This window comes from Haplochromis burtoni, unplaced genomic scaffold (assembly GCF_018398535.1).
Source record: "Haplochromis burtoni strain Fernald_Lab_line unplaced genomic scaffold, NCSU_Asbu1 Contig_517, whole genome shotgun sequence".
Taxonomy (NCBI): domain Eukaryota; kingdom Metazoa; phylum Chordata; class Actinopteri; order Cichliformes; family Cichlidae; genus Haplochromis; species Haplochromis burtoni.
Window position 1 is genome coordinate 39,037 of NW_024582878.1, and position 20,320 is coordinate 59,356.

General features: G+C 39.4%; 1 protein-coding gene and 1 long non-coding RNA gene across 2 annotated transcripts in view; both read left to right on the forward strand.

The window, feature by feature from the left end:
* LOC102289679 (alpha-aminoadipic semialdehyde synthase, mitochondrial) overlaps window positions 1-20,320 on the forward strand; it is a gene marked incomplete at its 5' end in the record, with an annotated part of 60,696 nt that overhangs the window by 30,716 nt on the left and 9,660 nt on the right. The window contains 4 exon segments of the mRNA XM_042214100.1: window positions 6,834-6,945; window positions 7,095-7,154; window positions 7,414-7,481; window positions 19,303-19,424. Of these exon segments, the coding sequence (XP_042070034.1) occupies window positions 6,834-6,945; window positions 7,095-7,154; window positions 7,414-7,481; window positions 19,303-19,424 (362 nt within the window).
* On the forward strand, window positions 15,066-15,993 carry LOC121812300. The gene is made up of 2 exons (XR_006052983.1): window positions 15,066-15,416; window positions 15,629-15,993. It is a non-coding gene; the product is annotated as an uncharacterized LOC121812300 (long non-coding RNA).

Here is a 20,320-nt window from a genome sequence, read left to right on the forward strand (position 1 = left end):
CATCAATCAAACCCATCGAAGTCCTCATCCTCTGTGTCTGAATTGAACAGCTGCGCTAAATCTCCATCAAACATGCCAAGTTCACTTTCTTCACCGTCAGAGTCACTTTCCGTGCCGTGCGGCTCCTCGGAAATGATGCCGGCTTTTGCGAAAGCTCGAACAACAGTGCCAGCAGACATGTTAGCCCAAGCATCTACAATCCATTGGCAAATTGTGGCGTAACTCGCCCGGCGCTGCCTTCCACTCTTAGTGAAACTGTGGTCTCCATCGGTCATCCATCGCTCCCACGCCGCTCGCAGCCTTACTTTGAACGGGCGGTTCACACCGATGTCCAGCGGTTGGAGTTCCTTTGTCAGGCCTCCCGGAATGACAGCAAGCTCACAGTTCATTTGTTTCACTAGTTTTTTCACATCGGCTGTGAGATGGGCACGCATAGAGTCACAGATCAACAGCGATGGTGATGCGTGGAAAAAACCACCTGGTCTCCTTACATACACCTCCCTCAGCCACTCTTTCATCATTTCCTCATCCATCCAGCCCTTTTCATTTGCCTTAATGATGATTCCTGCTGGAAACTTCTCTTTAGGCAAAGTCTTTCCTTAAAAATCACCATAGGCGGCAGTTTCTGTCCATTAGCATGGCAGCCAAGCACAACAGTAAAAGAAGACTTTTCGTGCCCCGTTGTGCTATCGCTACCGTGCTGGTCCCCTTCTTCTCCACAGTGTGACTCACCGGGATGTCAAAAGTGAGCGGACCTCGTCCATGTTGTGATGTGGCTGGGCTGGATGTTTTGTCGGCGATGTGTTTGCTGCAGTAGGAGCGGAAGATGGCCAGCTTTTCTTATAATCCGCTGGAAGTTGCTGCGCTACCGTAGTCCTGGTCCGGATGGAAAAATGGCACCGTTTCATAAACGAAAGCACCAAGACGGACCTCCTTGGAAATGTTCAATGTTCATCTCTTCAGCTAGTGAAACTGCTTTTAGCCGAATGGTGACCGTCGAAACGCTTCTCCCGCTCGTTCTTTGCTCGATGATCCACCGCTCGAGTCTTTCCTCCAACTCGGGCCACCTCGCCTTATGTCCGCGGAAACTCAGCTGCGTTTTCTTGACCTGCCGGAGCTTGTTTTCTAGCTCTCCGCAATCCACATTTCACTGTTTTACTCTTTGGTTCAGATGTGGGGTTAGGGGGTTGGCAATGCATAAATAAATAAGATGTCCTGTCAATGTGGTAGAAAAGACATCACTATGTGTGTCAACCTTGGAAAGCATAAACAATGTCACTGACACAGCAGACTAGAGCTGGGCGATAGACCGATAATGATATGTATTGTGAAATAACTTTTTCTCGATAGAAAAATTAAACTATTGCGATAGACCTCACCGCTCTTGTCCTCTTAAAAAAAAAAGAAGAACAGCCCCAAATTAAGGAGCGCAGAGCCGAACCAATCCCAGCCGCAGCGTCACGTCACGTGACTTGTTACGTACAGCACAAGTGCCAAGCCGTACATGTGTATTTGTTTGGGAAGCAGCCAGCCGCCGTGCCGCCTGGGTAATGGAGGAAATGAGTGTGCTGACTAGAGAAAAATCAACTGAGAGCGTGACCGAAGAGAAAACAGATGATGGTTCCAAGGCTGGAGAGATTGTCGAACGGAAGAGCCATAGAAGTTCCGTAGTGTGAAGGTATTTTGGCTATTTCAAGTCTGACGAAAAACAGAGTAGTGTGCACTGTAAATTGTGCTGAAAGCAAGTCTGGAAATACAATAAAGCGGTGCATGCTCAATCTCTGACTGGAAGCGCTAATTCATCATTCGGCTTTTGTCAGACTAAAGTAACTGTTAAAACTGTTTGAAAAGCTCAGCTATACAACAAGGAGAGATGGAGAATTTCCTTTTAGTTTTCAGAGTATTTGATATTGACAAAAGTTAGTTTTGTCTGTTCTTCTGTAAAACAAACTAAGATTTCTTTTTAGAATTAATATTTTGTTTCTAAGTTGAATTGAAAATTTAGTAGTCTGTTTTGTTTGAAACTTAAACGCTGTAGCGGCTGCCTTTTGTGTAGTTTGCAATATTTGCCTTTATTTATCTGAAAAAGTCTCATGTTCCTTAAGTACATCTACCCTGTTGAACTTATTATGGGAAATAGATATTTAAATCAAAACAAGCTGCTGATTATTTCACATTTTACTTGTGAGCAACGGCACATTTAAATCTTACAAATATAGTTATTTGGTTTATATCGTGATAGATATCGTTATCGCCTGAAATGAAAAAAAAAAACATATTGTGATATGAAAAAATCTTATATCGCCCAGCTCTACAGCAAACTGATTTTCTCCAGGCAGATAATTTAGTAGCATTGCAAGAAATCTGCTCCCTTTAGTGCCTTAAAGCAACCGTTGTTGTGATTTGGTGCTAAATAAAATGTAATTGAAATTGAATTTAATTTAGTTTTCAGTCTGAAATATTTTTTTAAATTATTAAAAGCATGATTGCATTAGCAAAAACTTAAGGTGTAGCACGTGTGAAATTGTAGATTTGAAGATTTTAAATCGTCCATGAACGATATACATAGAATTTAAATGCTGTAGACATTTCTTCAAAACTATGGCATTTCAGATCCACTGTGTATCACTGAGCCCTTAGCAAAATACTATTCCTTCTTCACCCCTGTGCATCATTCGTATTCCAGGATTGATTATTTTCGTCTGGATAATTTCCTTATCCCAAGGGTCACCATGTGTAAATACAATGCAATTGTAATTTCTGATCATGCACCATTGCAGGTTGATATCGCATTTCCAAACGTATGAGCAAGGCAGCGGTTCTGGAAATTTGACTCAGCATTATTGTCAGATGAGGAGTTTTGCAAGTTCATAGTACACCACATCGAGCTTTTTCTAGAAACAAATAACACTCCAGATGTTTCAAAATCTATAATTTGGGAGTTGCTAAAAGCATATCTGTGGGGCCAAATTATTTCTTTTTCGTCTTATAAGAATAAAAAGCGAAACGAACGGCTTCGGGAGCTGATTTATATAAGCAGAAGGTACTGCTGCAGTCTGAATTTGACACTCTCTCAATTAAAGAAACTGAGAAGCTCCTACCTAGATCAAGACATCATGTATACGAGCATGGTGAAAAAGCAAGTAGATATCTTTCGCATCAGCTTTGTCAATCCGCCACAGCTCAATCTACACCCAACATACAGTTAGACTCCGGTCAGGTGGTAACACACCCTGACGGAATTAATGCTGCTTTCAAGCTATTTTATCAGGATCTCTATACTTCCCGCACTGATTATTCAGAGGCTGACTTGGATTCCTTCTTGAGGAACATAGATACTCCCACTATTAACCCAGACCAACGTGAGCTACTGAAAAGACCTATTACCTCTGCGGAAATATTGCAGGCAGTTAATTCTTTGCAAAATGGCAAGGCACCGGGCCCAGATGGCTTCTTGTGTGATTTCTATAAACGCTTTGCCGGCAAGTTAGTTTCTTTACTGTCTGAGGTTTTTTCAGAAATTCAGGCAACAAGCACGTTGCCACAAACTCTGCCCCAAGCCACAATCTCTGTAATACTCAAAAAAGACAAGGATCCTCAAAAATGTGGATCCTATCGCCCATTAGTCTACTGAATGTGGATTATAAGATCCTCCCAAAAGCTCTTGCACTTTGTATTGAGAAGGTAGTACCTTCTATTATACATGAGGACCAAACAGGCTTTATAGTGAACTGCCAGTCATATTTCAATATCAGACGGCTGTTAAATATCCTATATTCTGACCATTCAGTTGATCACTAATAGTCTCACTAGATGCCGAGAAGATTGCTGGACTTAAACCTCCAGATCCCAGACGACCTATGGGATCTTAGTGTTAGCAAGATCCGTGAATCCTCAATCTGTATACGGCACTGTATAATACAGTTTAAAATTCTTTACCGGGCGTACCTAACCAAAGCTAAACTAGCCAAAATATACAATGCCTCTGATGATAGATGTCCGAGGTGCAAGCAATCACCCGCCGATATTAACCATATGTTCTGGACCTGCTCTGATTTGAACCGGTTCTGGGAATTAGTTTTTAAAGCTCTTTCATATGTGTGTGGGAAAACAATTGATCCTAATCCGATGACAGCAGTCTTGGGTGAGAGAGGTGATGAGGTGCTTGCAGATAGAGTATTTGAGATACAGTTTGAGAGGGTCTCAAAGTAAATACTACAAAACCTGGTCATCCTTTGTTGAATATGTGGAGAAGTTGTCATTTACTGCTTTTATCTGTGTTTGGGGTTTTTTCTCTTTCTTTCTTTAAAGCCACCTACTATCTGTAGCAAGCCAAAAAGAACTGCGCACAATGCAGCCCCCCCTTTTATTTATGTATTTATTTTATTCTGTTTTTGTTTGTTTTGTTTTTTGGGTTTCACATGGTAGTATTTTTTTGTTTGTGCCCATAGATTATACATTTTCCTGCATCCAACTGGTTTGCCACTGCGTGGCGCAACCGGTTTCACAATGGCAGTGTTTGTAGTCGCAATTCGAGTTATATTTTTCTGTACTTTTGTCATATTGGAAAATCATAAATAAGAGCCCAATATAACTGCAAAGGTGAACAGGTAAATAAAGAAAACATCAACAAATTTTGTCTTTCAGTGGTTTTACAATTAAGCAATACACAAGTTGATACAGAAAAGTAGCCCTGTTAGTTTCTGTTTTATGTTTCTAAATGTTCCAAAGTTAAAAGTTGACTTCAGTATGTCCAGGTTTTTTTTTTGCTTCCATATGGAAATGGGCCCACTCAAAAGTATTGTCTTTCTGAAATAAGCAAGGCCTTCCCTGAAAACAGTTTCTTCTGGATGGGAGCATACAGTGGGGCAAAAAAGTATTTAGTCAGCCACCGATTGTGCAAGTTCCCCCACTTAAAATGATGACAGAGGTCAGTAATTTGCACCAGAGGTACACTTCAACTGTGAGAGACAGAATGTGAAAAAAAAATCCATGAATCCACATGGTAGGATTTGTAAAGAATTTATTCGTAAATCAGGGTGGAAAATAAGTATTTGGTCAATAACAAAAATACAACTCAATACTTTGTAACATAACCTTTGTTGGCAATAACAGAGGTCAAACGTTTACTATAGGTCTTTACCAGGTTTGCACACACAGTAGCTGGTATTTTGGCCCATTCCTCCATGCAGATCTTCTCGAGAGCAGTGATGTTTTGGGGCTGTCGCCGAGCAACACGGACTTTCAACTCCCGCCACAGATTTTCTATGGGGTTGAGGTCTGGAGACTGGCTAGGCCACTCCAGGACTTTCAAATGCTTCTTACGGAGCCACTCCTTTGTTGCCCGGGCGGTGTGTTTTGGATCATTGTCATGTTGGAAGACCCAGCCTCGTTTCATCTTCAAAGTTCTCACTGATGGAAGGAGGTTTTGGCTCAAAATCTCACGATACATGGCCCCATTCATTCTGTCCTTAACACGGATCAGTCGTCCTGTCCCCTTGGCAGAAAAACAGCCCCATAGCATGATGTTTCCACCCCCATGCTTCACAGTAGGTATGGTGTTCTTGGGATGCAACTCAGTATTCTTCTTCCTCCAAACACGACGAGTTGAGTTTATACCAAAAAGTTCTACTTTGGTTTCATCTGACCACATGACATTCTCCCAATCCTCTGCTGTATCATCCATGTGCTCTCTGGCAAACTTCAGACGGGCCTGGACATGCACTGGCTTCAGCAGCGGAACACGTCTGGCACTGCGGGATTTGATTCCCTGCCGTTGTAGTGTGTTACTGATGGTGACCTTTGTTACTTTGGTCCCAGCTCTCTGCAGGTCATTCACCAGGTCCCCCCGTGTGGTTCTGGGATCTTTGCTCACCGTTCTCATGATCATTTTGACCCCACGGGATGAGATCTTGCGTGGAGCCCCAGATCGAGGGAGATTATCAGTGGTCTTGTATGTCTTCCATTTTCTGATGATTGCTCCCACAGTTGATTTTTTCACACCAAGCTGCTTGCCTATTGTAGATTCACTCTTCCCAGTCTGGTGCAGGTCTACAATACTTTTCCTGGTGTCCTTCGAAAGCTCTTTGGTCTTGGCCATGGCGGAGTTTGGAGTCTGACTGTTTGAGGCTGTGGACAGGTGTCTTTTATACAGATGATGAGTTCAAACAGGTGCCATTCATACAGGTAACGAGTGGGGGACAGAAAAGCTTCTTACAGAAGACGTTACAGGTCTGTGAGAGCCAGAGATTTTCCTTGTTTGAGGTGACCAAATACTTATTTTCCACCCTAATTTACGAATAAATTCTTTACAAATCCTACCATGTGAATTCATGGATTTTTTTTTCACATTCTGTCTCTCACAGTTGAAGTGTACCTCTGGTGCAAATTACTGACCTCTGTCATCATTTTAAGTGGGGGAACTTGCACAATCGGTGGCTGACTAAATACTTTTTTGCCCCACTGTATGTCTCTCTAAAATTGCTACATACATTTCAGCACTGATGTTGCCTTTCCAGATGTGCAACCAATAACAGAATCATGAATGCTTTTAATACAATCTTTACTGCCCATCTTTACTTGTTAATCTACTAAAATTAACATTTTTTATACCCTCCTCATGTTACAGATCTATTGACAGTCAACCTAAATAGACACAAAGCTGTTTCTTTTTAGTGCTGCTTGCTTTTTCAGCCTTTTGTTGTCCCCTCCTAACTTCTTTGAGACTGCAATCAAATTGTATACGTGCTACTGTTTTTGTTTTTTTGTTTTTTTGAAAGAGTAAAATGCCTGAATGTTAACATTTGATTTGGTTTTATTTGTGGTCCCGGCAGCGTGGAGGGAAACGGGATTCTCATGTGCTCCATTGACAACCTTCCTGCTCAGCTGCCAATCGAAGCCACAGAGTATTTTGGTGACCGTCTCTTCCCCTACATCTGGGAGATGGTAAGACGTCTGATTTGATGCCACCAATTTTCCAGTGCATTTGGTGGTGTTTTCTGATCAAGTATGGGAGAGGGCTATAACATGTTTCACATAGTGTTTCTTTTTTTTTTTTCTTTTTTTTTTTTGAGTAAATTATATGTCATTACCAGCTACCTTCAGATTCAACCAGACCATTGGACGAAGAAGAATTTAGCCCACAAGTCAGAGATGTAAGTAGTGAAATGTTGGTTGAGAGAAGTATCTCACTTTATTTGTTACAAAGGCATGATGCTATGTTTAGTTGAGTGTTTTACTTCATTTTCTAATTCAATAACATAAATGTATGTTGATAACATACATTTATTTATTTGGATTAGATATGTGTATTTATTTGGATTAGATATGTGTATGTAACGGATGTTTATTTGACTCTTTCTGCAAATAAGTGAAATTCATGTCTGGTTTGGATGTTCTGATTTATTCCTAAAGGCTGTCATCGCCTCTAATGGAAAACTTACTCCAAAGTTTGAATACATTGAAAAACTTAGAGAAAGAAGGTAAGTCTTCAGACAGGAACTGTGAATATGTAAGCTTGTTTGTTTGTTTGTTATATTTGCATTTAAATGCTTCGTTTGAATGTAATTCTTATTTTAAATGTTTATCAAACCTGTTAAAACATTCTATGAGTAAGATACAATGTCTAACGATTACAGGAAAGGTGCAATAGCTCACCAGCTCTGAATTTCTAAATTGTAGAGCTTGTTAACCTCAGTTATTAACTTGGTTTCTAGTGTGCCGTTTCTGCTGTTGCGTTCCTTAAGTAATCCTTTCCTAGAATTGTCATTTGTGAAGTTTGAGGATCTTTGTTCATAGTAACAAACCATTACTATGTGCTGCCTTCTGGTGTCTGCTGTGCCTGCATTAACACCTTACTTAGCTAGCATGCTAAATAGGCCATCTCCGCTAACTAACTCCAGAAGCTGGAATACGCACTCACCAGATGGTAGACATATCTTTTCTACTCTTTTACACTAAAAACCCAATCACTCATTATGCTGAGTCTTTCTGTCTTGTTTTGTCTGGTGTTAACATACAGGTTTTTTTGAGGTGTAATCAGATGTAAAATGTAATCAACAAATATAACAGATATAATCAATACCAGTTTTACTTCTGTGCATAAATAAAAGCTAGGACAAAGACTGGAGGCAGGATATAACTGCTAGAATTCCACTGTTAACAGTGGAACCTTGACTGCACTTAGGAGTTTCGTAGAGATGATTTATCTTAAAAGAATACAACTTTTTTTTTCAAGTGTCTTTAAGTAAATGAGTACAAATAACATAACATAATAACATAAAACGGTTCATTGCTTGTGACTCTATGGAAAAAGACAGCGTTCAAATAACATCAGATTTGTACGTTTTCTCCATTTTCTCTACATCAGCAATGTCTGAAAACAGTACTGGAATATTTTTTGTCTTATCTGCTACATTAAGTAAGTTTGAAGACTAACATTGAGGACAGGTTTACTTGTTTATGTTAGCATCTACTTTACATGCCCAGGCAACAAATCTAGCTTTTTAATATTGCATGTTCTTATTATTACATGTCAGATCTGCAGTTAACTTATGGCAGCTTATTAGCAAACTGTGGGTCTAGACAGTCACTTACAAATGTAAAACATTTTGAAGCTTAGACTTGTAAGTAAACATGCCCTGTGATCTAATGCTTTTTTCTAGTACCAAAGTCACAGAAGTCAATTCAGTCTGGCTCTGTATAAAGGAGATTTCTCAAAAACATGAAAATATAATCATTTGCACATTTAGCATTCGTCATCTGGGAAATCACATTTATAGCATATAGCATTTAGGAATGGTTTTAAATCTGCTATAATTTTCTCAGATCTGTTGATTATTTGTAATTGGTTTGCTTATTTTTCTGCAGTCTTAGCTTTTTTTTACATGTTCGCAAGAGTTGTATTTACAAATATTTGAATGTGTTTGTTGGATCTATTGACAGATCTATGACTTTATAACGTTTAACCAATGAATATTTTTATTAATCATTAACAATCAGACTGTATGCATTTTTTTCTCGAAGGCTGTAGGAACAGCTTGCTTGGAGGGATCTCATCCTCTTTGAATCCATGGTCACCAAAGCCTTCCATTTGGTCATATTTAGGCCAGCTCTAAGACCTGATGAGGTTTTTTTCTTAACTGATCCTAAGTATAATTTTTCGAGACAAGCCATGCCATCAAATTTTTAATCCTTTTGACTGAATTTGGCTCCTTAAGATATGTAAACTTAGGGGGTAATCCTCCTGAGTGAATGTCTGCCTTTTCTTTTTTAATTAAGAATACAAGTGCCAGGCAGACCTACAGTCAGTCCCGCTGTGGCTAGAGCATTTGTGCAATGCGGTTTCCAATTAGGCCAGCGATAACAAGCCCACGGGTTTGACTCCGGGGGGGATTTGAGGGGGGTGATGGGATCTTAATCCCACAGGTCACTCTGGGTGCCTCAATCATCCAATAATATTGGTGGTGGTGCTGGTGTAATGTTGAGGGGATCCTGCCTGCAAAATCACAAACTGATTTTTTTTACTGAATCTAGCAGATATTTTAAGAAGGATATATAATTTGATTAAAAGTCCTACTCTGGGTTTTCCAGAGCAGGGCTTTCATTGTCACGTTGTTTAATCACAAGTCACTTTTATGATGCCAGAGATTCCTTTAACAAAACAGAAAAAAACCCCAAATACATAAAAAGGAATATACATAGTAATATTTAAATGAGGCATACTCATAGGTTACCTGGCTTTTTAAATCTTACTAACAGTTAATGTATTGTGTATTATGCATTATAATATAATGTACTATAAATGCTACTTTCTGACATTTTTATTATTTACTTCCAATTTAAACAAAAATGCACTGCCTGACAAGAAAAGTACCAACCTAGATCTACTGTAACTAAACAAATGATCTCCCATTGGAGAATTATTGCTATGATTGATTGGTTTTAATTGGGCTATTGAACCCTAAATAATACGGTGCTTCTCATTAAACAATCACAATGGAAAACATACATCCTGTGGTTGTGGAAATGTCTTACTCCATTTAGAAAGATCAAATCATTGGCTTACATTAAGCAAAGGTTGAGGAGAAGCACTGGTGGCCGCTAGGATTTTTACCTATTTTTTCCCATGTTTCACCCACTTTCTCCACTGCTAGCCTTCCTCTTGTCTGAATTCTGTCCAGTTCTTCATCAGTCATACAGTTTGCTACCTATTGCTGCCATTTTGACTTTGTACACACTGTATTGTAAATAACTAAGACATTGATTCAAACCTTTCTACACATTACCCTCTTTGACTCTCAGAGGAGGCGGACGCATCTTTCCCCTCTCCCTCCCTTATCTTCCCGGCTGCTGCTTCTGTCTGTTAGTCTAGTCTCTTCTAACTCTAACCCTCAAAGAGTTTCTCAGTCTTGTTCTCTAAAACCTAAAGAATTATGGATTTGATCAACTGTTCCCGTAACGGAATTGACACCTTGCTGGGCTTGGGAGAGCCAGATTGTCCTGCGGAGACGTTTGCTGCTAGATACTCGATGGTCGGTTGCGTTGTGTGTCTGGCGACACTCTCGATGGAGGACAATGAACAACATCTATCAATTTGGAACCACGATAACAGAGTTCTGGCTGATTGGAGCTGGCTCGGATCTGGCTTATCAAAGAACAAGAAGTGGCTATAGCTGTTCAAAATCCCACAAGGCTGGCCGACATGATAGGCAGGGCTGTGAGTACTCGGACTGTGTTTTGAACGCAATATGGATGCGATCTTGGAGAAACTCATGGCTCTGCAATATGGATAACATCTTGGAGAAGAACAACGGGAATTGAGATAATTGGTGACCAGTCATCAATGTTCCCTCTAATTTTTCGTGTGTCTGAGCGAACACACAAACTCCCTGAGCGGTCTCTTGGACCACTGTGAGCAGCAGCAGACGTGTGCACTGTGGTCACGCCAGCATCAAGTTACATGGTTTATTAAAATAATCAAATTACAGTGTTTACATTTATGTTAGCTACTTTTAATTAACTGCTTTAGCCCACTTACAACAAAAATTTAAAAAGAATCTTGTTCATGACCTGTGTAGTATGTTAACACAGTAAAAATAACTTGAATTTTGAAAACACAACTTTCTTTTTTTTTTCTTTTTTTTCTTTTTTATATAAAGCTCTGACTTGTATTATGATCACGAGTCTGTGGTCTGGGAGAGAGTCCTGTAACTCCGTCTGCAAAATACAGTATATAATGACCAATGTTGGGCAATTAATTATATAGTTACTTCTTCAAAAAAGTAACTGAGTTATGCAAACAACAAAGTTTTTGCAGCTGTTTACCTAAAAATGCAGCCAAGGCTTTTTTTAAAATAAACATTTCAAACTATTTACAAAACAATCAGCTGTTCTGCATCAAATTTGATGCCACACAAATTATTTGTGCCCCTCCAAAAAATAATTTCTGTCACTATGAGATAAAGGAGAACGACAGCCTGATACCTGCAGGCCTGACAGCAGGAGATGTATCACTCCTGTAACACCTGTAAGATTACGCAGTCGCCTCATTGTTCTGACACACACAACAAAACTATTGACTACACTACACACTAACTACACAACAAAACACACTAACTACACATGATTTGCGCTAAACGTCGCAAATCTCTCACATCTCAAAACACCGCTGTCACTCCTAAAACTTCCCCCTTCCTAAACAACAAAATACCATGTTGCCTAGGGGTGCAACAATACACAAAATTCACAATTCGGTTTGGTTCGATACTTTGGTGCCACGGTTCGATATTTTTTCGATACAAAAAAAAAGTTCATGCCTTTTTAATTTGTCATTTATTAAAATTATAAATATATATTTTAACTCAAAAGTACAGTTTTTAAATTTAATGTTGCTGAAATAACAAAGTCATAAAAAGGGCAGCACGGTGGCACGGTGGTTAGCACTGTTGCCTCACAGCAAGAGTTCAATTCCACCATCAGGCCGGGGTCTTTCTGTGTGGAGTTTGCATGTTCTCCCCATGTTTGCGTGGGTTCTCTCTGGGTACTCCGGCTTCCTCCCACCGTCCAAAGACATGCTTGTGGGGATAGGTTAATTGGATAATCCAAATTGCCACTAGGTGTGAATGTGTGAGTGAATGTGAGTGTGAATGGTTGTCTGTCCCTATGTGTTAGCCCTGCGACAGACTGGCGACCTGTCCAGGGTGTACCCCGCCTATCGCCCTATGACAGCTGGGATAGGCTCCAGCGCCCCCCGCAACCCTGAAAAGGATAAGCGGAAGCGAATGGATGGATGGATAAAAAAAATATCTATCTGATCGAGGAATCACTCATCTTTGGAAAAGAGAGTTTAATACAGAGAAATGGCTCTTTCCAAAATAAAAGCTATACTATACGCTTCTTCTGGGCTATATTCTCAGCAGCATATTAAACATATCAGGTCCCCATAAGGAGAATCGTGTGCTAACGGCTGTCTAAATGACTCGGGTAAAGTTTGTAGCATGCGTGCTTGTTGTTTTTGTCTGCTTCCACTTGTCTTTGCACTAGGATGATGTCGGCGTAAATGTGCAGTCATATTCGTTGTGTTCCCACTAGTGCTGTCAGCGTTAATCTCGTTGAAACGACGTTAACGCCACAACACGGCAAATCTCCGTTAACGAGCTACCGCAGATCGCCCCGTGCATGGGGCTGGACGGCCAACACGTTAACGAGCTAACTGCGCTAACACACTAGTTCCCACCCATGTAATTGAGCATTGCGTGGCACATCCAACATACTGTTTTACTTTTGTCCATGACGCGCTTACCTTCAGGGTCATACGTCACATGAAAACCAAAATAATTCCAAACACCAGATCTGAATGAGGGTGGGGGAGGTTCAATTTGCCATGTTGCAAGGAGAGCTTAACTTCTGCCCTGCGCTCACTGAATCTGCGTTCGACTACTCCGCCTAGGCTGCACCGTCGAGCGCAGATCCACTGAGCGCTCAACACAGACAGCATCGTCAGAAGGAAAGTTGATAAAATAAATTACAAATGTTGTATTGTTCGATACATATGCGTACCGAACTGAAAGCACTGTATCGAACGGTTCGATATCGATACGAATATCGTTGCACCCCTAATGTTGCCATATCATTTTTTGGATTGGTTGGCATGGTACATTTTTCCACCAATAGGAAAGGGTGGGGTTTTTTTGGTTTTGTTTTTGCTCACAAGCTTTTGAGCGTTTTCCTTATAAAATGCTGTTTTTACCATTTCTTCCCGCACTAAATATAAACAACGATAGTATTCAGGAAGAAAACCAAACATTGCAGATATTTTTATCATAACTCTGGTTTTACGTGGCCTATCAACACAATTTAAAAACTGGTATAAAGTCCACACTTTTTCTGTCAATTGTTCCGTCTGTCCTGCTCACATCTCCAATGGTTGTACGCGTTGTCATTAACGTGGCTTCACTCCTCATCAGCCGGTTTGCTAGCTAAAACACCAGTGTCAGCACATAAGGACGCTGTCATAGCCTGTCAACGACGTTGATTAGCTGCGTATATACAAATGTGAATCGCATTATTGGCTGGACTATGGGATAAGGTGGCATCGTTCTAATCCCATACTGGAGCAGCCAGTCACTTACTGACTAACACTGCAAAACAGAATTGTTAAAGTATTAATTTTAATTTCAATTCTGGTTAGATTTTTTTTCTGTGCGCAGAGACCATGCCAGCAGTGCGCACGCACGCAGCTTAGAGGGAACATTGCCATGATGGACATTAGACCAACTGTAAAAATTGGATGAAGTTGTTCACACTAAACCCAAACATTCACTTCATGCGGCCCCCCTGGCGCCAGCTGAAGGCCTACCAAGGTTGAAGCTGACTGGAACAACAAATTCTTCCCATGATAACAGGATTGTTGTCAGAATTCTTTGTACCTCCTTCAAGGCCACCTGGATCCACTGGATACTGTGATGCCTCAAAGGCATTTATGTCATTTATCTTTAATGTTTGCTTTAAAATAATTAATTTGTTTGTATTTAAGTTAAAAAGAACAGTAAAAAGAGTTAAACATGTTAACAGATTGAAGGTGAACTTGCTAATAACCTCACTTCCTGGTGGGTTCCCTGTATTGCTTCATTTCCTGTTTAATTCCTCATCCTGGTTGCTCTAAGAGGGAGAGTGACATGCGGTTTTGCTCTGAGGCTTATCCACAGCCATCCACTTGGGAACATCGTTCAGGCAACGCCGTAAGTGTATATATTTCATGATGAAGGTGTTAAAAAGGCATAAATAGCGGTATTTGTTAAAAATTATATTTTATTTGTGATTCATGGAGGTTGATATGTACATGTTAAAAGAGGCATTCCTTTTGATGATCATTACTGTTGCTCAAGCTAACACGAAGATGTAAAGTCATATTTTGAGTTATTTCGTGATACAATATTTATGTCTTTTCAACCACAGTTTTCACCGCTTGTCAAATGAAGATTCTGAGTAAAAAGTCACCTCTACTCGGACTCGTGTATTCATTGAGAGAGGTTTAGCTTGGTGTTTAACCAGAGTTGCTACACTCTGCAACAGAACACTACAGAGACTGTTGACCTTCGCTTAACCGGGTGTGGTGACACTTTCTCTCAGATGAACACGGGATACACACACACACACACGCACACGCATGAAACATTTACACTGATACTGATACGTCCTCACTATCACCCTCCCTCCCCCGAATCCAACGCCTCCTCCCATGCTTACCTCCCATCCGATGTGGACACCAGAGGCGCAATCGAAGATTGCAGTCCCAGATCAGCTGTACACACTGGAATACTCTCCCATGTTGCTTGGATGGCACAACACAGAGGCCATTTACGTGAAAAGGGAAAGACTATGGAATCAGAACGATGCCACCTTGAAACGAAACCGAATAATGGATTGAAACCGAAAAAAAATATTGTAACTGAAATAAATGTACTGAAAAATCTTGTATTGAAACCGAAAAAAAAATTGATAGTGAAAAACAATTAATTGAAACTGTAATTTTTTTGTTTTCGCTTACAAATTTATTTTTTTTCGGTTTCAATCCAGATTTTTCATGTATTTGCATATATTATAATGCTGACCAATGACTGGAGAAAACACTGACGACGCGGCTGCGGTCACGGACAAACTTGCACGTGTCTGTTCGGGAATGGCAGATGCTGAGAGGTCCAGCGTTTACATTACCGACTATTTCAAAGTGACAGCCTGAGGTGTTCTTCAGTAAATTGGACTACCGGACAGGAGGACCTGAGGCCCCACCGCATTATTTTTGGTAAGTTAAATGTGTTTGTAAGCTAATCCGTAATTTAGGTCCTTAGCTAGCTACCTAGCTCCATCATCTCATCTTTGCAGATGTCCATTTATAAAGTATCAACAACTCAAAGGTAAACATGATATTAGAAAATGTGTTAGTATATAAGGCCTTTAAAACAAATAAAAAATAAACAGCTCATATGTCAGCTGTCGGCAGAACTGTAGGACTGAACAACTTCAGATCCCGAGTGTGTGAGGACAGAGAAGGATCAGCTCTATTTCAGATTTGAAGATAAACTTTATATTTCAGTTTGTGATGATTCTGTTCTGTTTGTGATTACAGGAGCTGTCCTCAGATTCAGACCTCAGCACCACCCAGTGACAGCAGACAGATCATCCTATATCTTCAATCTTTGTAGTAACTCCAAAATTAACTGAAGAAAACAGTACAAAGGTTAAAGTACCACATGTGCTGTCAGTGAAAGCTGCAGCTGTTTTATTGATAAATTTAAAGACAAAAAGTCAAAAGGATTAATCACCCCTGTAACTGTGTCACTATACATCAGCATTAACAGGACCTCAGTTTGGTGTTTCAGAAAACTGCTGATCTCAGACCTGCACAACTTCTGTTTTAAACACTGAATGTACTCAGCTACATGAAGAGCACATGATGTTTTCTCTGACACAATTAAATAAAACCTGATTAAAGTCAAAGGTTGTTACTTGTATTTGAACTAAAAACTTGTGATCTGGAATTCTTTCACTGTTTTTTGACAATAGTGTGTTATTTATCATAAAGTAATTCAGAGTCATTCATACCAGAGTAACCAGTGAGCACAACATATATTTAACTTTCTACAGGACTTAAAGCTATTACTATAGCTTATAGCTATTACTTAACTGCACTACTGTATAGTTCTGTGTAAATAATCATTCTGTACATATTAATTTTTAATCCTACAACTGTTTATAACTTGCATAGTTCACATTTCTGTATAACTGTATATCTCAGATTTCTGTATAGTTTTTTATTTCATATTTATATCCTGTTCATAGCCTGTACATAGCTTGTACTCACTACAGCCTGTACATACTTATAGTTATAGAATATTCATAACATACTTCATACCGTGTACATTATAACATACCATAATAGACCCATTTCTGTAATATACTTACATATCTATATTATTGCTAATATATATTGTAATATATCTATATCATGGCTAAAGCACTTCTGGATGGATGCAAACTGCATTTCATTGCCCTGTACCTGTGCATGTGCAATGACAACAAAGTTGAATTCTATTCTATTATATTATGTAAAAGTCCAGACCCTCTGAGGATTATCTGAGTACTTCTAACATTACACAAAGCAAAGGTCTCCATCAGTGTTCATGAAATGCTGGGTTTATCCTTCTTGTGAGGGAGCTGCTGGTGAAGATCACGAGCCCTGCTTGATCCCGGCGATGAGTTTCAGTCTTCCTGGTGTTTCTGAAATGATGCCTCTCACTGTGGGTCAACAGAACTTCTGGCACAGGACAGCTGTAATGAAAGAAATTGAAGTTTTGAAAAAAAAATCTTGGAAATGCCCTATATGTGAGAAGCAGATTTTGTATTTACTTTTCTTTTGCCAATCAAGATAACAAAGTATAATTTTCACCATACAATTACTAACCTTGTCATCTCCTGCACTGTCTGTTTTGGGCTCTGGGCTCGTCCTTCCCAGCGCTCATGAGACTGCTTTGCTGCACTGTGGTATGAGGTGCTAACCTGTTGACAGTGTTGGGAAGGTTAATTTTAAAATGTATTCCACCAAAGATTATAGAAGTAATGTATTCTGAATACTTTACAACTACATGAATGTACTATTGCTGTGTGATTTATTACTATTACTGAAGGCTACTCGCCATACCAATACCAACTAGATGTTAAAATCATAATATAAATGAGTAACAGTAGGTAGACATTTTGTTAAGCCAAGCATTTGTTTAACCATAACTATTAATGACTGAATTCATTTTTTCAAAAATAAAGTTTTTAACAGTGTTAGGAAGGTTACTTTTAAAATGTATTCCACTACAGATTACAGAATACATGCCCCAAAATGTATTTTGTAACGTATTCCGTTACGTTACTCAATGAGAGTAACGTATTCTGAATACTTTGGATTACTTAATATATTATCATGCTTTTTACAACTACATGAATGTACTATTGCTGTGTGATTTATTACTATTACTGAAGGCTACTCGCCATACCAATACCAACTAGATTTTTAAATCTTAATATAAAATGAGTAACAGTAGGGTGGACATTAGGTAAGGCTGCACTTTTTGCAGCGATCTCGTATAGAAAACTATTCCTTGCGTATATAAAACAGGTCCACGGCTCCGAACCGTAGTAAAGGGACCTCTGGCTAATACGTCGGGTTTGTGTCGTGCTCGTAGCTGAAAACTAGCTTTACTTTGTTGTCTGGGTCAACTTTGCTAGCGAGAGACGGAGAGAGGCGTTGAAAGGCTGCTCCAACGGGACTGACAAAATATGACGGAATTGTATTGACAGCTTCGTCATCTAAAACTTTTATTTGTTGCTTTAAATGATTCGACCAGAAAACCTGTAATTTGTGTTGTTCCAGTCAAATCATACAGTTTTAAGGATCAGATGGAAACATTAATCAGAATCAGAAAGGGTTTTATTGCCAAATGTTGAGCAGGTTTACAACATTAGGAAATTGCTGCGGTACTTAGTGCAAACATACTGTCATATAACACTTAAATAGACATAAAAATAAGAATTAAAAGTGCTAAGTAGATAGATATATACATGAGTGCAGGTGGTGCCAAACATGGAATGATGCAGAGACACAGCGTAGGGTCATGTGTTAGTGGCGGGAACAGTCATATGGTTATTGTTCATGTGTCCAACAGCAATATCCATATCTGATATCCTAGTATGCTGTGCTTCAGTTTTTGAAATCTCATGTTTTAGGTAGAGATCGACCGATCCGATATTAGGTATCGGTATCGGTCCGATACTGACGTAAATTACTGGATCGGATATCGGAGAGAAATAAAAATGTAATCCACCAGGATCTTTTTCTACGTAGCTGACGTAACTGTGCAGGGGCGGATCTAGCAAAGTTTAGCCAGGGGGGCCGATAGGGCATTAACAGGGAAAAGGGGGCACAAAGACATACTTTTCTTTCTTATTCTCATTTAAAATGTCTAGCTTTTAATAAATAATTATCTGAATCTTACACCCAAAGTTTTAATCTGATGTAAAATATATAGAAGTCCATTACTGTATATAGTAACTATTAAGTCTAATATACCCTAGTAAGCTATAGTACTTTTTCCTTTGGGAAGGTACCATCTGTGCAGTCTGCAATTCTGTTGAAGAAAGATGTTGAATCTATTTAATTATTCTTGAAAAATAATTTATTTCTGTGCATTTTTTCCACACTGCATCAAATTAAAGTTGATTACGTCGATTAAGCATCATGAGGTGGAGGGTGGGGGGTGGTTCCCTATTTTTTTTTTTTTGCTGGGAGTTTGCAACCCTATTAGTTAGGTTGCTTAATATTTCTGCTAAGTACTCTTTAAAATACCAGAATAGGAAGGATGGAGTAGGTTTAAGTTTATTAGATTGATCAGTATTGCTGAACTATGAAATATTTTGGGTGCAGTGTATTTTTTACATACAGGTATAACAGAATAGCTTTAGTGTTGTTGTTTATTTAAACTTGAGTATGAACTTATACAAAATGCAGCAAGATATTAAAAAAACAGTTTTATTGATTAAAAAACACTATATCGGATTCATATCGGTATCGGCAGATATCAAAATTTATGATATCGGTATCGGACATAAAAAAGTGGTATCGTGCCATCTCTAGTTTTAGGTACTGAACTCAAATCTGTGGAGTTCAGTATGTAACTTTCCCACTTGGAGGCTCAGAAATTGAAATGTTGTCATGCTTTACCATAATAACCCAGCCTGTCTGATGTTCTTAAGGGAGAAAACTCAGATCATGAAGAAGGCCGGCATGAAGCGAGTTCTGCTGTTGGGTTCAGGATATGTGTCTGGACCTGTTGTGGAGTATCTGACCCGTGATCAGGGCACCCAGGTCACTGTGGGTGAGTTTGCCTGTTAAACTTTATTAAGACTGAAATGTTCTGGGCTTTTGTGGGATTAAAATTCATGTCAGTCTTTATTGTCAAGTTTATCATTTTCAGATAAATAATGAAACCAAAGGTCAATGTTTAATATTTTTATTAAGGGTTAGTTTGGTCTCTTTGAAAGTATTATGAGGAGTGAGTGATTTGTATACCCCATCTAATGGACACATCACAACCTTGAACAGTGTTAGTCAGTGTTTACTCAACTCTGCCAAAGGGTAACTGTAAGCAGTGCAGGTTACTGACTGACCATGTTTTCCCTTGCATTGCATCAGTATACTGGTGTCAACCTTAATGCTGGTTAGCCTGTTAGATTTCTGTTGCCATGTTGGACCCCAAGAAGACTTACTTCTGCAGTTTGACTGAGAGTCAGAGGACTTTCATTGCTATTTTAAATATTTTCATCTTTAAGAAGATTAACTGTGACTTATTCCTTTAGCCTGAGGAAGTTCACTTAGATAGTTTATCTCTGACACACCCCTCATCTGGTTTCAATCATATCTCCTCGACCGCTCCCAGTTTATTCAACTAAGATCATTCCGCTCTCGTCTATTCCCCGTCACCTCTGGTGTACCCCAAGGCTCAGTTTTAGGCCCTCTTCTCTTTATAATATACATCCTCCCTCTAGGTACCATCTTCCGCAAATTTGATCTTCAGTTTCACTGTTTTGCTGATGACACCCAGTTATATCTCTCTTGCAAACCTGATTCCTCCCTCCCACCTTCTTCCCTTACAGAATGTCTATCCGAGTTAAAATCCTGGTTTACCTCTAATTTTCTAAAGCTCAATGAGGATAAAACTGAGATCCTCCTTATTGGCACCAAATCCAACCTTTTGAAGGCAAACCATTTCTC